Source organism: Denticeps clupeoides, chromosome 12 (genome assembly GCF_900700375.1).
Source record: "Denticeps clupeoides chromosome 12, fDenClu1.1, whole genome shotgun sequence".
In the NCBI taxonomy this organism is placed as follows: Eukaryota; Metazoa; Chordata; class Actinopteri; order Clupeiformes; family Denticipitidae; genus Denticeps; species Denticeps clupeoides.
Genome location: NC_041718.1, coordinates 18,583,756 through 18,597,747, shown reverse-complemented (window position 1 = coordinate 18,597,747; position 13,992 = coordinate 18,583,756). Strand labels below are relative to the sequence as shown.

At 46.4% G+C, this 13,992-nt stretch overlaps 1 protein-coding gene across 7 annotated transcripts; it reads right to left on the bottom strand.

Moving 5' to 3' along the window:
- Positions 1–951: 951 nt before the first annotated feature.
- klhdc8a (kelch domain containing 8A) lies at positions 952–12,949 on the bottom strand. Of its 7 annotated transcripts, none has more exons than XM_028999329.1 (8): positions 10,796–12,949; positions 10,425–10,562; positions 10,201–10,320; positions 5,013–5,445; positions 4,759–4,923; positions 3,856–4,074; positions 2,420–2,521; positions 952–2,189 (listed from the first exon to the last, which is right to left on the bottom strand). In XM_028999329.1, exons 4-8 carry the CDS (start codon positions 5,386–5,388, stop codon positions 1,987–1,989), a joined length of 1,065 nt encoding a protein of 354 aa, XP_028855162.1. In that variant the 5' UTR covers positions 5,389–5,445; positions 10,201–10,320; positions 10,425–10,562; positions 10,796–12,949; the 3' UTR covers positions 952–1,986. The 7 variants fall into 7 exon arrangements, with proteins under 7 accessions (XP_028855162.1, XP_028855159.1, XP_028855158.1 ...); XM_028999326.1 differs by lacking the exon at positions 10,201–10,320 and having other exon boundaries at positions 11,649–12,496; positions 12,600–12,949; XM_028999325.1 differs by lacking the exon at positions 10,201–10,320 and having other exon boundaries at positions 11,649–12,949.
- Between the last annotated feature and the right edge of the window lie 1,043 nt (positions 12,950–13,992).

The following is a 13,992-nucleotide window of genomic DNA, read 5'->3' as shown; positions in this document are numbered from 1 at the left end:
AATATTTTCCACAAGAATAACATGAATATCATTGCATCAGCCATTTGGTTGTCGACACTCCCCCCTAGTGGAAAAATACATAATTAAACGAGAGATAGAAAAAACTTCAACCATGGTTTTGATGCCTCTATCTGAATCTGATTTATATACAGTACAGGCCAGAAGTTTGGACGCACCTTCTCATTCAATGTGTTTTATTTATTTTCATGACCATTTACATTGGTAGATTCTCACTGAAGGCATCAAAACTATAAATGAACACGTGTGGAGTAATGTACTTAACAAAAAAAGGTGAAATAAGTGAAAACATGTTTTATATTCTAGTTTCTTTGCTCTGATTACTGGTTTGCTCACTCTTGGTATTCTCTCGATGAGCTTCAAGAGGTTGTCACCTGAAATGCTTTTCCAACAGTCTTGAAAGAGTTCCCAGAGGTGTTTAGCACTTATTGCCCCCTTTGCCTTCACTCTGCGGTCCAGCTCACCCCAAACCATCTGGATTGGGTTCAGGTCCGGTGACTGTGGAGGCCAGGTCTCCACTTTTTGTTAAGTACGTAACTCCACATGTGTCCATTCATAGTTTTGATGCCTTCAGTGAGAATCTACCAACGTAAATGGTCATGAAAAGGTGTGTCCTTAGGCCTGTACTGTATTTATATATACACATACATATGTATGTATGTGTGCGTGATATGTATATACATACATATACACATATACATATATGTGTGTGTGTGTGTGTGTGTGTTTAGGGAATATATATATGTCTGGCCTCTGACGGTCACTATGGGAAATACATCAAGTGCCCAACCTTCCTTCGATCTTCTACGATAAAACTCCAAACTGCTTAAGCACTAATGCAAATTATTAAAGACCACTTATAACATTTTCAGTCATGATTATGTATGTGATTTCATTTTTTTAATAGAGAAGAGAATCCACCTGCAGCCTATGTGGTTAACAAATATGGCTTTTATTGCACATCCCCAGTACCTGCTACAGTCTAAGAAAGGGACTATGACAATGAAACTGTAAACTGTTAGACTAACAATTCACGTATTGTAGACCTTCTACTCTGTGCTACATTGCACTGTTACAAAATTGTATTATAAAGACAATTACAATGAGTGCTTGGACACTATTTGACTCATATCTCCTGATGTGTTCTTCTTGTGTCTACATGATCTGCTCACTGTTTACAGTCTGAAGCATTTTATGACAGGCCATGTGGGAGAAATCTTGCTTTTAGTTCACAAATCGGTGATATTTATTTGAATGACTAATTAGAAGCTATAAGACAGCATAAATACTTCAGCATGCATTGCGGATGTGTGACAGCAACTATTTTTGCGTGAGGGGAGCAGAACTATATTGCATCTCCGCCCGCATCCTCAGCATCACTGTCGTGCAGCTCATGCAGCTGGTATGAATGGCCTTATGGATAGATTAACCAGATAAATATTGCTAATATTTCTCAACTGTCTTCTATTGCGGAGAACATTCCCCATGAATTCTCAAGCCAAAATGGCTTCGGCTGCCCTCCCTCCACAAGCTTGCAAGCTCTGATTGTAACGTCAGAAGCCACATTTACTTCCAGCACTGTGGATGCCTGATGCTCTGAAAACTGGGTCAGCACTACCACAACTCCTCATCCATGAAACCACAGGAGACGACAGCACAGTCTTCACAAAGTGCACAGAAGCACAACACATTCTCAGGCCCGTAAAATGTGCTACACAGCGCGTACCTGAGAAACTCAGCTACTCAAATACAACATGTAGCACTACACTGACGAGTAAACTGTCTTATTGTGCACCATACACTGTGTGTGTGTGTGTGTGTGTGTGTGTGTGTGAGAGAGAGAGTGAGTAAGTGTGTGTGTGGAGCAAAAGTGTGTCACTTCTGCTGTGCCAGTCCTTGGCTGAAGTTTAAGGCTTGATCCAGACGTTCTGCTTGCGTCTGATTGGCTGGAGAGCAATTGGTCAGTAGCTACAGACACGCCTCCTCTTTAACATACAGCATCTCGTGAGCGGCGCTTGGGATCTGGTTGACCCCTCCCACCACAAACAGGCGATGGCGAATCAAAATGCTGGAGGCGGAGCAGCGAGGCGTTGCCATGGGAGCAAGCCTCTCCCACTTTCTCTTCTCGGGGTGGAAGGCCTCCACTGTGTCCAGAACCGAGGGCTGGTGGCCTGGAGACACCAATAGGGAATGAGATGTTGTTCTCACAGTAATGCTGCAGCCAATCAAATTGCAGATTCCAACAAAGCACATTCTCATTCTCCAGAATGTTAATATTTGCTGATATGCTTAACGGTTTAAGAATGTTCATCTAGGCAAAATGATTTACTCTGTTACGGTGAACTCTGGCCCGACCACAGGACAAAAACAGGCCACAACATGCTGTATTAGATGATTTTACCCAGTCCTCCGGCCACAACCATCCGGCCATGTAAGATGGTCGAGGCAAAATCGGCTCGCTTGGTCTTCATGGGCACCGTGTCCTCCGACCGCAGCCACGACCCTGAGGCACACAGATCCATAGGCACGTCACTGCAGAACATCGCACCAGATCAGGGTGCTAGTAGCCTAGTGGGTAACACACTCGCCTGTGAACCAGAAGACCCAGGTTCAAGTCCCACTTACTTCCAACGTGTCCCTGAGCAAGACACTTAACCCTGAGTGTCTCCAGGGGGGGACTGTCCCTGTAACTACTGATTGTAAGGTGCTCTGGATAAGAGCATCTGGTATAAATGTAAATGTAATCACGCTTAGAACCGCACTTAATGGTCTCGCCCTGCAGTGCCCGAGCAAACTTTTAGTTCTTTACCGCCACGCCCCCCTGCGTTCGAAGGTTGCGGGGTCACTACTGGTACCCAAAGTACAGAAGGTCACATCTGGGAGCAGACTGTTCTCCTATAGAGCTCCACAGTTATGGAACGGCTTGCTGGTCAGTGTTCGGGACTCAAGACACACTCTCAGTGTTTAAATCTAAACTGAAAACACATCTTGTCACTCTGGCCTTCTGTTAAAGTCCCAGACACAGAGTCAATTACTAAGTCCACTTCATTACACAGTCACGTGGTCAAGCACAGTTCAATTCACCTTAGTAAGGCTGTCCTAGTTAGGTTAACACGCCCCCAAATAACCATATATTTCTGTACCAGTGCAGAAGGATCAAGTGTGAGGATGGCAACTGTAGGGCATGTCAAAGGCCATTGAAACATACTGTATGTGATTATGGGAATTATAATAATTAAATGTTGTTGTTGAAGAGTGGTCTTCACTTCCTCCTGAAGTCAGGACCCCAGTCTGCCCAGTCTTGGGGCTCGTGCAGAATCCGCAGCTCTCACTGCGCCTCAATGGCAGAACGGGGCGCGAACACCCCGCTACGGCTCATTAAAAAAAGATACAGCCGAACTGACCTTTTTCGCCAGCTGCCGTGTGGAAGGAAGTCACCGAGCAAAATGCAGCAGAAATCAATATTTCATTTCACCTTTTCAGGGCACAATCACGCATTAAATAATAAATGAGTCTGAATTCATTTTTTCTTTTTTTTTTTTAAAGTGGGACTGATACCAGTGGATGTGACTTACATTTACATTTACAGCATTTATCAGACGCCCTTATACAGAGCGACTTACAATCAGTAGTGACAGGGACAGTCCCCCCCTGGAGACACTCAGGGTTAAGTGTCTTGCTCAGAGACACAATGGTAGTAAGTGGGGTTTGAACCTGGGTCTTCTGGTTCATAGGCGAGTGTGTTACCCGCTAGGCTACCACCACCCTACCTCCCATGTATGTGCATGGCCGTTGGTTAACTAGCATAAAAAAAACTGATTAGTAAAGGGAACTCACCAGAACCACTATCAAAGATGTTGACCGTCTTGGTGAACTTGGCGCTCTGGTGAAGCCCACCCTGCCGCAGCCCCCCCAGCCAGCAGAGGCGCCCCGCGCCGTCCCAGACCACGCCCGCGTACGATCTCCTGCACGGGATGTTGGGCAGCGAAGCCCAGCCGCGGGTCTCCAGGTCAAACACCTCAAAGGCCTTGAGGGAGCGCTTGCCCTGGCGCCCCCCTGTGGTCGACGATCAAAAAGACTCATCACAAAAAACGTCCTTTCATGGAGATTTACCCCCCCCCCCCCCCCCCCATCTCTGCACTGAAACCTGATTAGTTTACTTAACAACATAAACCAATCAGGATGCTTTCGGCTCAGCACATCAATCCGTCATCTTCGTGCTCCTCTCAAGAGTGCAATGTTCATGCTACTGCCCTGCATGTATGCCCTTGTTTGCTTTCTCTAGAGTTTCTCTAGGTTTACTTGGGATGTCTGCATACTACAGACGCCTTTCAGCCGTCTTCAGATCCGTCTGGAAACTGAGAAGTTGCATTCCTTGTCTTTCTTGCCCTAGTTTCCACCTTCCTGAATGGTCCCTGTTTAATTGTAGGAAGAGAACTCCTTCCTCCTTCTGTATCTTCTGTATTAGAGTGTGTAGAGTGGGCCAGGAACTATGGTTCATGTGTGGAGAGAGTTTTCTTTGGCCGTGGGTGAGAACGAGGATCTGCTTTGGCCCTTGATATCAATGTGTAAACAGGGCGAAGTGAAGCAGAAGAGCTGGACGGGTGGAGTGATGAAGGTTGGTGACAGACGGGGCTTTCGTTCGGCATCGAGCTGCATGAAAACGCATTTTGGAGCCCTGAGCTCCTCACTCACCCCTCAGATCTGCCCGTGCACTGAACCCTGAAGGTCTGAACTCACCTGCCACGTATATCTTGGTGCCGTGAATGCAAGCGTTGGCATCGTAGCGGGGCGTGGGCATCGGGGGCAGCATCGCCCACATGTCCTTCCTCAGGTCATACTGCTGCAGGGTACCGCGCGGCTGCAGGTCCGAGCCCATCCCACCTAATGCAAAGGCCCGACCCTCTACGCACACGCACATGGCAACGCACAAAGTGAGAAGTCTTGTACGGTCTTGTAAAGCTGCCCCCCCGTGTGTGCATTTTTCGGCGTACCTCTAACTGTGACGGCCACGCCCATCATGGCCTCCCGCAGGGAGCTCCTCGTCACCCACCTCCCCTCCTCTGTGTTGTAAGCCTCCACCGCCTTCACTGGGCGCTGATCCTTGCCGACGCCCCCAACCACCAGCAGCTGCTTGCCCAGCACTGCCAGGCTGGCGCCGGCGCGGGCCGTGGGCATGGGGGGAAGCCCCACCCACTGGTCCACTTCCGGAGAGTAGAGGTCCAGGGCACTGGACGGCCGTCCTGCCGAGTCGCAGCCCCCCATCATGTAAAGCTGCCCCCCAACCTCGGCCAGGGAGTGGTAGACCCGGCCGCTGGGCAGGCGCGCCAGGCTCTGCCAGTGGAACTCCTGGGCTGCGGGCGCGGCCATCCGGTCCTCGCAGGGTGGAGCTTCAGAAAATGCGCCTTTCAGATCGCAGGTTCTCCCCTGCGGCGAGATTTTGAAGAGATTATTTCAGTTTCTCCTCTCCCTGCAGGAGGCTCTCCGCTTGGTGTGAAAGCAAGCAGCACGCGCCTCATAAAGGATTATAAATAACCACCCGTGAGCCACGCCGACACCCCCGCGTCCTGACGGGACTCGTTTCACACTGCCAGCTCTGCGCCAGCCAGCAGGGGCGCCGCTCGGAGGAGGGCTCCTTCTTCTCACTTCTAATCTCTTCGTGTACAATGCCAGCTCAAAGGGAAAACTAATTAGCATCTCTTATGATCCAGTGCAGCCACCAGTAACCAGTGGCCACGCCTCCCAGTTCGCTGCAGAGATATAAACACGCTGAGCATCCATAAACCCCTGGAGATACTCAATTAATGATGGAACAGCATGGAGGCCGACGCCTGTTTACAGATTATATAGCCACCCACTATGGAAGATACGAATGCGAGCGATTGTGTGTGTAATTAATATATATCATGTCTGGGACAATAGCGGCAGATTAGAGCTGGTCTAAACAGGCATGAGTGCGGATGGTGTGTGATGGAGGACAGTTAAATACATTGAAGATCTCGGTGTTTAATCACGTTCAGTCATGCTGCAAATCAGCTCAGTTCCCTTCGGAGCGCCAGACTTCTCATAACAAGCATAACACCCAATCGCGTCCATAACACCCATAACTCCTAAAATACCCAGAACACCCACAATAACACACACACAAAAAACATCCAGTAAAACCTGTGTTGTCCAAAATACCCATAACTCCCAAAATACCCAGAACCCCCACAATAATAAAAAAAAAAACATCCAATAAAACCTGTGCTGTCCAAAATACCCATAAATCCAAAAATACCCAGAACCCCCACAATACAAAAAAACATCCAATAAAACCTGTGCTGTCCAAAATACCCATAAATCCTAAAATACCCAGAACACCCACAATACAAAAAAACATCCAATAAAACCTGTGCTGTCCAAAATACCCATAAATCCTAAAATACCCAGAACACCCACAATACAAAAAAACATCCAATAAAACCTGTGCTGTCCAAAATACCCATAACTCCTAAAATACCCAGAACACCCACAATAACACACACACAAAAAACATCCAGTAAAACCTGTGTTGTCCAAAATACCCATAACTCCCAAAATACCCAGAACCCCCACAATAATAAAAAAAAAAACATCCAATAAAACATGTGCTGTCCAAAATACCCATAACTCTTAAAATACCCACAACACCCACAAAACAAAAAAAAAACATCCAATAAAACCTGTGCTGTCCAAAATACCCATAAATCCAAAAATACCCAGAACCCCCACAATAAAAAAAAAAATCCAATAAAACCTGTGCTGTCCAAAATACCCATAACTCTTAAAATACCCACAACACCCACAAAAAAAAATAAAAAAAAACATCCAATAAAACCTGTGCTGTCCAAAATACCCATAAATCCTAAAATACCCAGAACACCCACAATACAAAAAAACATCCAATAAAACCTGTGCTGTCCAAAATACCCATAAATCCAAAAATACCCAGAACCCCCACAGTAAAAAAAAAATCCAATAAAATCTGTGCTGTCCAAAATACCCATAACTCTTAAAATACCCACAACACCCACAAAAAAAAATAAAAAAAAACATCCAATAAAACCTGTGCTGTCCAAAATACCCATAAATCCAAAAATACCCAGAACCCCCACAATAAAAAAAAAAAACAATAAAACCTGTACTGTCCAAAATACCCATAACTCTTAAAATACCCACAACACCCACAATACAAAAAAAACATCCAATAAAACCTGTGCTGTCCAAAATACCCATAACTCCAAAAATACCCAGAACACCCACAATAAAAAAAAAACATCCAATAAAACCTGTGCTGTCCAAAATACCCATAAGTCCTAAAATACCCAGAACCCCCACAATAAAAAGAAAAAAAATCCAATAAAACCTGTGCTGTCCAAAATACCCATAACTCCAAAAATACCCAGAACACCCACAATAAAAAAAAACATCCAATAAAACCTGTGCTGTCCAAAAATACCCATAAATCCTAAAATACCCGTATCTCATAAAATACCCATAACTCCCATTACAGCAAAAAGTATCACCCACAACATCCGGGGCAGCGGTGGCCTAGCGGTTAAGGAAGCGGCCCCGTAATCAGAAGGTTGTCTGTTCGAATCCCGATCCGCCAAGGTGCCACTGAGCAAAGCGCCGTCCCCACACACTGCTCCCCGGGCGCCTGTCATGGTGTCCACTGCTCACCAAGGAGAGGACACATTTGTCACCGTGTGCTGTGCTGCAGTGTTTCACAGTGACAAACACTTCACTTGCATAATAAAAAATAACGCCTTAAAAAAATCTTATCTCTCAAAATACCCACCCTCACCCATAATAAAAATGAACACTTAATCATTCTGTCCAAAATACCCATAAACACCAAAATACCCATCACTTCCATAGCAACGCAAACCCACATAATGGCTTCCACTCACTACCAAGAACCCAGTTGTGCATCACTCTTAAATAATCTTTGATTATGAAATATGAGTGTCTCTGGGTCCTGCGTTTTGGGGCTCCTCCTGAGCAGCTGCTCCGTCCTCATTAATCCGGAAGGTCGGACTCTGCGCTGTCTGGACACAGCTGATTCCAGACTAGTCGGGGTTTGTGGGGGGGGGGTCGGTATGTCGTCACGTAATCAGACTTCGCGCCAGGAGTGACCCCGAGAGTCCTCGACCTGAGAGAGCTACTGCAGACAGCTGGGACCCAGAACTCCGTCTGATTCTGGAAGGACGGTGACGTTTGTGGCCATTCTGAACTCTCCATCTTCCCCGACGAGACATCTTTACGCTACTCCAGTAAGCAGAGGTGTGGTTGCCATAGAAACAGCGAGACATCCTCAAGCAGGCGAGAAGAGTTGTTTCGCACGCCGGGGCTTGTCTCATTTGCCTTTTTTAAAAAATGGATTACCAAATAAACAAGACTCATCTTCTCTCCCCTCTGACCTGAGCGTCTCCTGGCCGCCCCGGAAAATGAAAAGCCGGTCTAATTACCGGCAGGAACGGAACTGCCTTCCCTCTGACGTTTACTTAACGAACAGCCTGAGAGCGGCGGCAGGTCCCAGAGCGCAGACTTGCCCCGCTCGACGTTTAATCACGGGACCCCCCAAACCTGAACCACGCGAGCCCCGGGGAGGCCACCCATCAAGGGAGCGTTCTCTCATCTCCCACTGACCCGCATCATACATCACGCCCTAATGAACCTTCTTTTTGTTTCTCAACCCGAATCTTGTTAAAACCTTCATTTAGAACATCGCTGACAGCTTTCGTTTTTTGGGGGTTTTCTTTTGGCGAGGAGCTTTTATTGCCGCAGCAGCGTATCACACGGTCCAGCAGGCCGTCAGAATTGGGACAGAGCCTGTTGGAAACGTTGAATATTTCATATCTGCAATTGTAATTTCGGGCCCTTCCTGAAGATCCGGGTTCTACCAGGACCACGCATGGGTGATGTGAGTGTCAGGATCAGGTCTCTGGGAACAGAGCTGCGATGGATGGGCTGGTAACCCGATGCTGGGTGGAACAGGCTGGAACCCGAAGCTGAATTCTTGATCAAATCTGGTAGGTGGTAATGAAACGTAACATTAATATGAAAACGTCTCCTGCTCGGTTCTCTCTCTCGCTCTGCAGAACCGTATTAGATAACCGGGCCGGGGGCATCAGAAATCAGACAGGCAACGTTCGTCTCTCCAGGAAATCTCCTGCTGACCCGCTGACCCCCTCAACGTCCCACTCCACCCGCCTCCTGCACAACTCGCGTCCTCGGCTCCGTGATGAATGCAGGAGAACAGATCATTTCCATAGCAACCCCTGCAGCTGGCAGGCGCCCCGCTGGCAGCGAGGCACCAGGATCCGCATCCTCGGTTCCACTGTCCCTGCGGTCCTGCTCCGGTAAACCCCCCGCGGTTAATTACGGACGCTGCACCTAGAAGAGGTTCGCTACACACAGGCCGAATTGTTTTAAAGTTCAAATGAATAAATTATTAGAATTTAATATTGTTACCATGTTTATGTTGCATTCCTCCATTGTTGTCTGTGTAGATTTATCGTATGAGAAGCGTCCCCGTCCGACACATCATTATGAGCCACATGAACAATGTTGCAGGACGGTGACGTTCATGACAGCAGCGACAATGTCACCAAGTCACACTGGGCGGAGCCCAGAGTCAGAATGAGTGACTTTTTTTTTTTTTTACATGAAGCGTACAAATTCGCCAAAAGAACAGAACATAATAATAAACAGGCCCATAATAATAAAAATTGCCCATAATTGATCACGATTATAATCCTTAATCCCCAATCCTCTTTCTGGAAAACATAATATATTATATACAATATAGAGTGCAATTACGATACTAGCTTAAAACAAACGGAACGAAACAGGACATGTGGTTCATGATGATAATTACGCTTCATTAGAAACGACCAGTCAGGTCCAACAGCACCTACTCAAAGAATTTGAAGTCCTCTTTATTCTGAGGATTCTACGTTGCAGAACTTTCAGAGAGCTTCTCCAAAAAGGAAAAGAAAGATAGCCAGTTTCACGTCCAAAGCCACCAACAATGCTGCACAGCCGGTTCTTCCTGCTCCTACAAGCACCGCTTTATTCTCTGATCCTGTATCAATACATCACGTTGTAATAATTTCGTCATGTCGTGGCTTTGTACGAGGAATATAGATACAGTACCTTGTGTAAATCAGATACTGTTGTGGAGTAACAGATGCGGTGTAGTAACAGTGAGCTTGATGGTGATGATGATGATGCGGGTCTCTATGGCAACAGTGAAAGCCGAAGCTGTTCGTGTTCCTGCAACAAAGTGAATTGCGCTCGGAACCCGGCACCAACTGACCTCGGATCAGCGTCGGCGCGTTAGACGGCGAGTAAAACGTAGAAATAAGTCGGTCGCTCACCTCCCCGGGGCTCCGCTGCGGCCGAGGACCGAGGAACGGGCGGACGCGGAGCTGCGGCGGCTGGTCTGGAGCATCGCGCGTCGGGGAGGATCTCCCTCCTCCTCCTCCTCCCCCCTCCTCCTCTTCCTCCTCCGCCCTCTTCATGTGGGTCACATTTCAAATATTCATCGTAACTCCTGCGCGCCAATCTGCATCAGTCACCCCGTAACCTACATCTCACGCGTCATTTCCATAATAAACAGGATTCATGAATATGAAATATGATGCATGCACTCGCCCCAAAACATGCATTCGTTCCATTTATATTAGTGCATATTATTATTATAATTAACTGTAACTGTAGACATATTAGGTGCACACATTGCACCTACCGACTTGCTGACCCAGTTTGATGGATTTTTTTATGGTCTCTGTGGATCTCAGTCAGTCTGGCTCTGCATGGGTCTCCACCTGGTTTTTACCCGAGAGCCTCACTGGGTATTTAACTCAAAGGCTGTGGCTTCCATTTATTCATGAAACGAACGAAGAAAGGAAACAGTACAGCTGAGGTTTGTTTTACGTGTAGTAAAAAAAAATATTTGTTTGCTCTTTTAAACTAAACTGTCTATTTATGCTGTATTTTTATAAGTGTATACATACAGTACAGGCCAAAAGTTTGGACACACCTTCTCATCCAATGTGTTTTCTTTATTTTAAGTACCTTGTACATTGGAAGATTCTCACTGAAGGCATCAAAACTATGAATGAACACATGTGGAGTTATGTACTTAACAAAAAAGGTGAAATAACTCAAAACATGTTTTATATTCTAATACCTTTTTTAAAAAGCAAATGCCGCAGTGTTCCTTGTGAGGTCTTATGTTCTTGGTGCTGCGCTGTTTACCGTCTACACACACACACACACACACTCGAAAAAATCCATGTATCTGGGTCAGCACTTCCTACACCTCTCCATTTATCTGAGAAACCCCAGGGAGGCAGAGAGAACAACATGTCCTCCAGCTTCTTCAGCTCTGCTGGGATCAGTACTGGGAGACCACAGGAACAGCCATTCCATCTCATGCCATAATTATAAAAGTACATAAATGCACATTCAGATTATTGCTATTGTCATTTCGTACCACGCTATATGCTACAACAACAACAACAATAATTTCATCCATATGCCAGAATCACAAACTGTGTCTGTGAACTTTACCCATACAAACGACAACACAACCTCACCCATTTTAATATATCCAATTTGAACCCATTATGGTCTCGGTGTTTCATGTGATGTCTAACTGTACATTATCTGCGGCTGTGGTCTGTTTTCTGACAGGAACGATGGATGTCCCACCCTGTACAACTGCAAGAGAAAACCAACAAATTGTGATACAGTAATGCTGTTTTACACATGCATATTCTCAACACATTTACTGTAACAGAAGGCCTTAACGAATGCATCCACGACAGCGTTCAGCCGTCACCGCACGAAGTGAATCAGGCACGATATGTTCATATACGGTCGAATTAAAAATATTTGCTCTTTATGGTGAACACAGCATGACTGGCTGGACAGTGATGAGGACTGCAATCTCCAGCCTTGTCCTTTGGCTTGTGCTGCAGAGTTCGATTTTGTTGATTCTAGCGGCATCTAGCGGTTAGAAAGCATATTTCAGTTTTTTATTTTACGTGTGACCTCTGCTTTGAAGTTTTTTTTTTTTTTTTCTGGGGGGGGGGGGTTCTATGAATTCCAAGAAAATGTATACCAATCAAACCTTTGATATCAGTAAACGTCCTGAGAGGAATTCAGAGAAGTGCCGGCAGAAAGAAGGAGAGAAGCCTGCGGCGTAGATCATCTCTGCTAAAAGTCGGCCTGGTGAGTGTCGAGTTTTAGCCCAACCAGCATCAGCAGCGCAGCGGAATTCCAACCTTGATGCAACTGGCAAGGTTCCGCAGGAATAATTACCATCTTGTTACTGTGTTGTTCCCATGGAAACGCAGCACATGGGTTGACAGAACGAAGTGAAGATCCTCCCACGCCGACGTTGATAATGCTGCTGATAATTGTGCGCCTTGGTACTGCGCTGCTGTTAAAAATAAAGCAGGGCGGTGGTCTGCTTCTATAAATGGGCCACGTTACTCGAACCAGAGCAGTTTCTGAATGAACCACAATGTAAAAAAAAACCTCACCTGGTTTAGACTTTTAGTAATACAGCACTGGAAAAAAGATTTAGCGGCCATGACTGAGAAAGAGGGGAATCGACTGAGCTAATTGGATAAGAACATCATTCAGTTTGTCATTCGGACAAATGCTTCATTCTGTTACAGAAATTGAGAAAGTCAACATAAAAAATTGTCAATTGTCCTCTCAGCATGTGCACAGTGTTTAAAACCAAGTCACAGTTATGGTTAATATCCTTTCTAGCTGGTCTACCTCTATGTACCTCCGACCTCTACAACTCAAAATGCAGCAGCACAACTGGTCTTCATCCTTCCCAAGTTCTCCCACACCGCCCCTCTGCTACGTTCCCTCCACTGGCTCCCAGTAGCTGCACACATCAGGTTCAATATACTGATGCTGGCCTACAAAGCCAAACATGGAGTAGCACCATCCTACCTCACAGCCCTTATTACACCTCGCACTGCACCTCGTATACTCCGAGCCTCCAGTACTGCTCGCCTGGTCCCTCCATCTCTGAAGGTAAAAGGAAGACGCTCATCTAGACTCTTCTCCGTCTTGGCCCCTCGGTGGTGGAATGAACTTCCAGCTCAGTCACTGAGCACCTTCACACGGCAGCTCAAGACCTTCCTCTTTAGAGAATATTTAGATGAACTTGTAACCTTCTTCTTGTCTGACTTCTGTATAGAAACTAGAACAGAGTGAATAAAAAGATTGTGTTCATAGTTGGGGGTCCTTGTGAACCAGAACTGATCACTTCATCCATGGTAACATGGAAGCACGTTGTAAGTCGCTCTGGATAAGGGCGTCTGCCCAACGCCATAAATGTAACTGTAAATATTATCTGTGTATTTTATGCCAAACGCTGGCCAGGATTCGGACTCACCACCTCTGGCTTCCTCAGCGTTCCCTCAGGTTTCCTCCAGCCACCCGAAGGCATGTCCACTAGGTGAATTTGTGACTCTAAATACTCCATATCTGTGAGTGTGTGTGTGTGAGTGTGTGTGTGTGTGCTTTCACCCTGCAGCGGGTTGGAGTCCTGCCCTGTGAGTGAGGACTGTGAGCGAACGTGGGAGAGGTTAAAGTTTTGCTTTTTCAAAGTTTTGTTGCAGCGGTTCCACATTCTTCAGCTGTAATACAGCGATGAAGTCAATGTGAGGCGCTGTTCCCTCACACACAGCTCTGCTCCAGTTCTGGCTCGTTTGCGACAGCACGCTGCTCTTAATTAACACTGTAATAAGGTGTTACAGTCGGTCTGAGCCGCCGCATTAGAGACGGCGCCGTCAAAGGACTAACTGGTAACTCAGTACAGCAAAGGGCGTCAGTACAGCATAAGGGCGTCAGTACAGCATAAGGGCGTGTGGGAAATGCTGGGGCGGTGGTGGCCTAGCGGGTAAGGAAAAA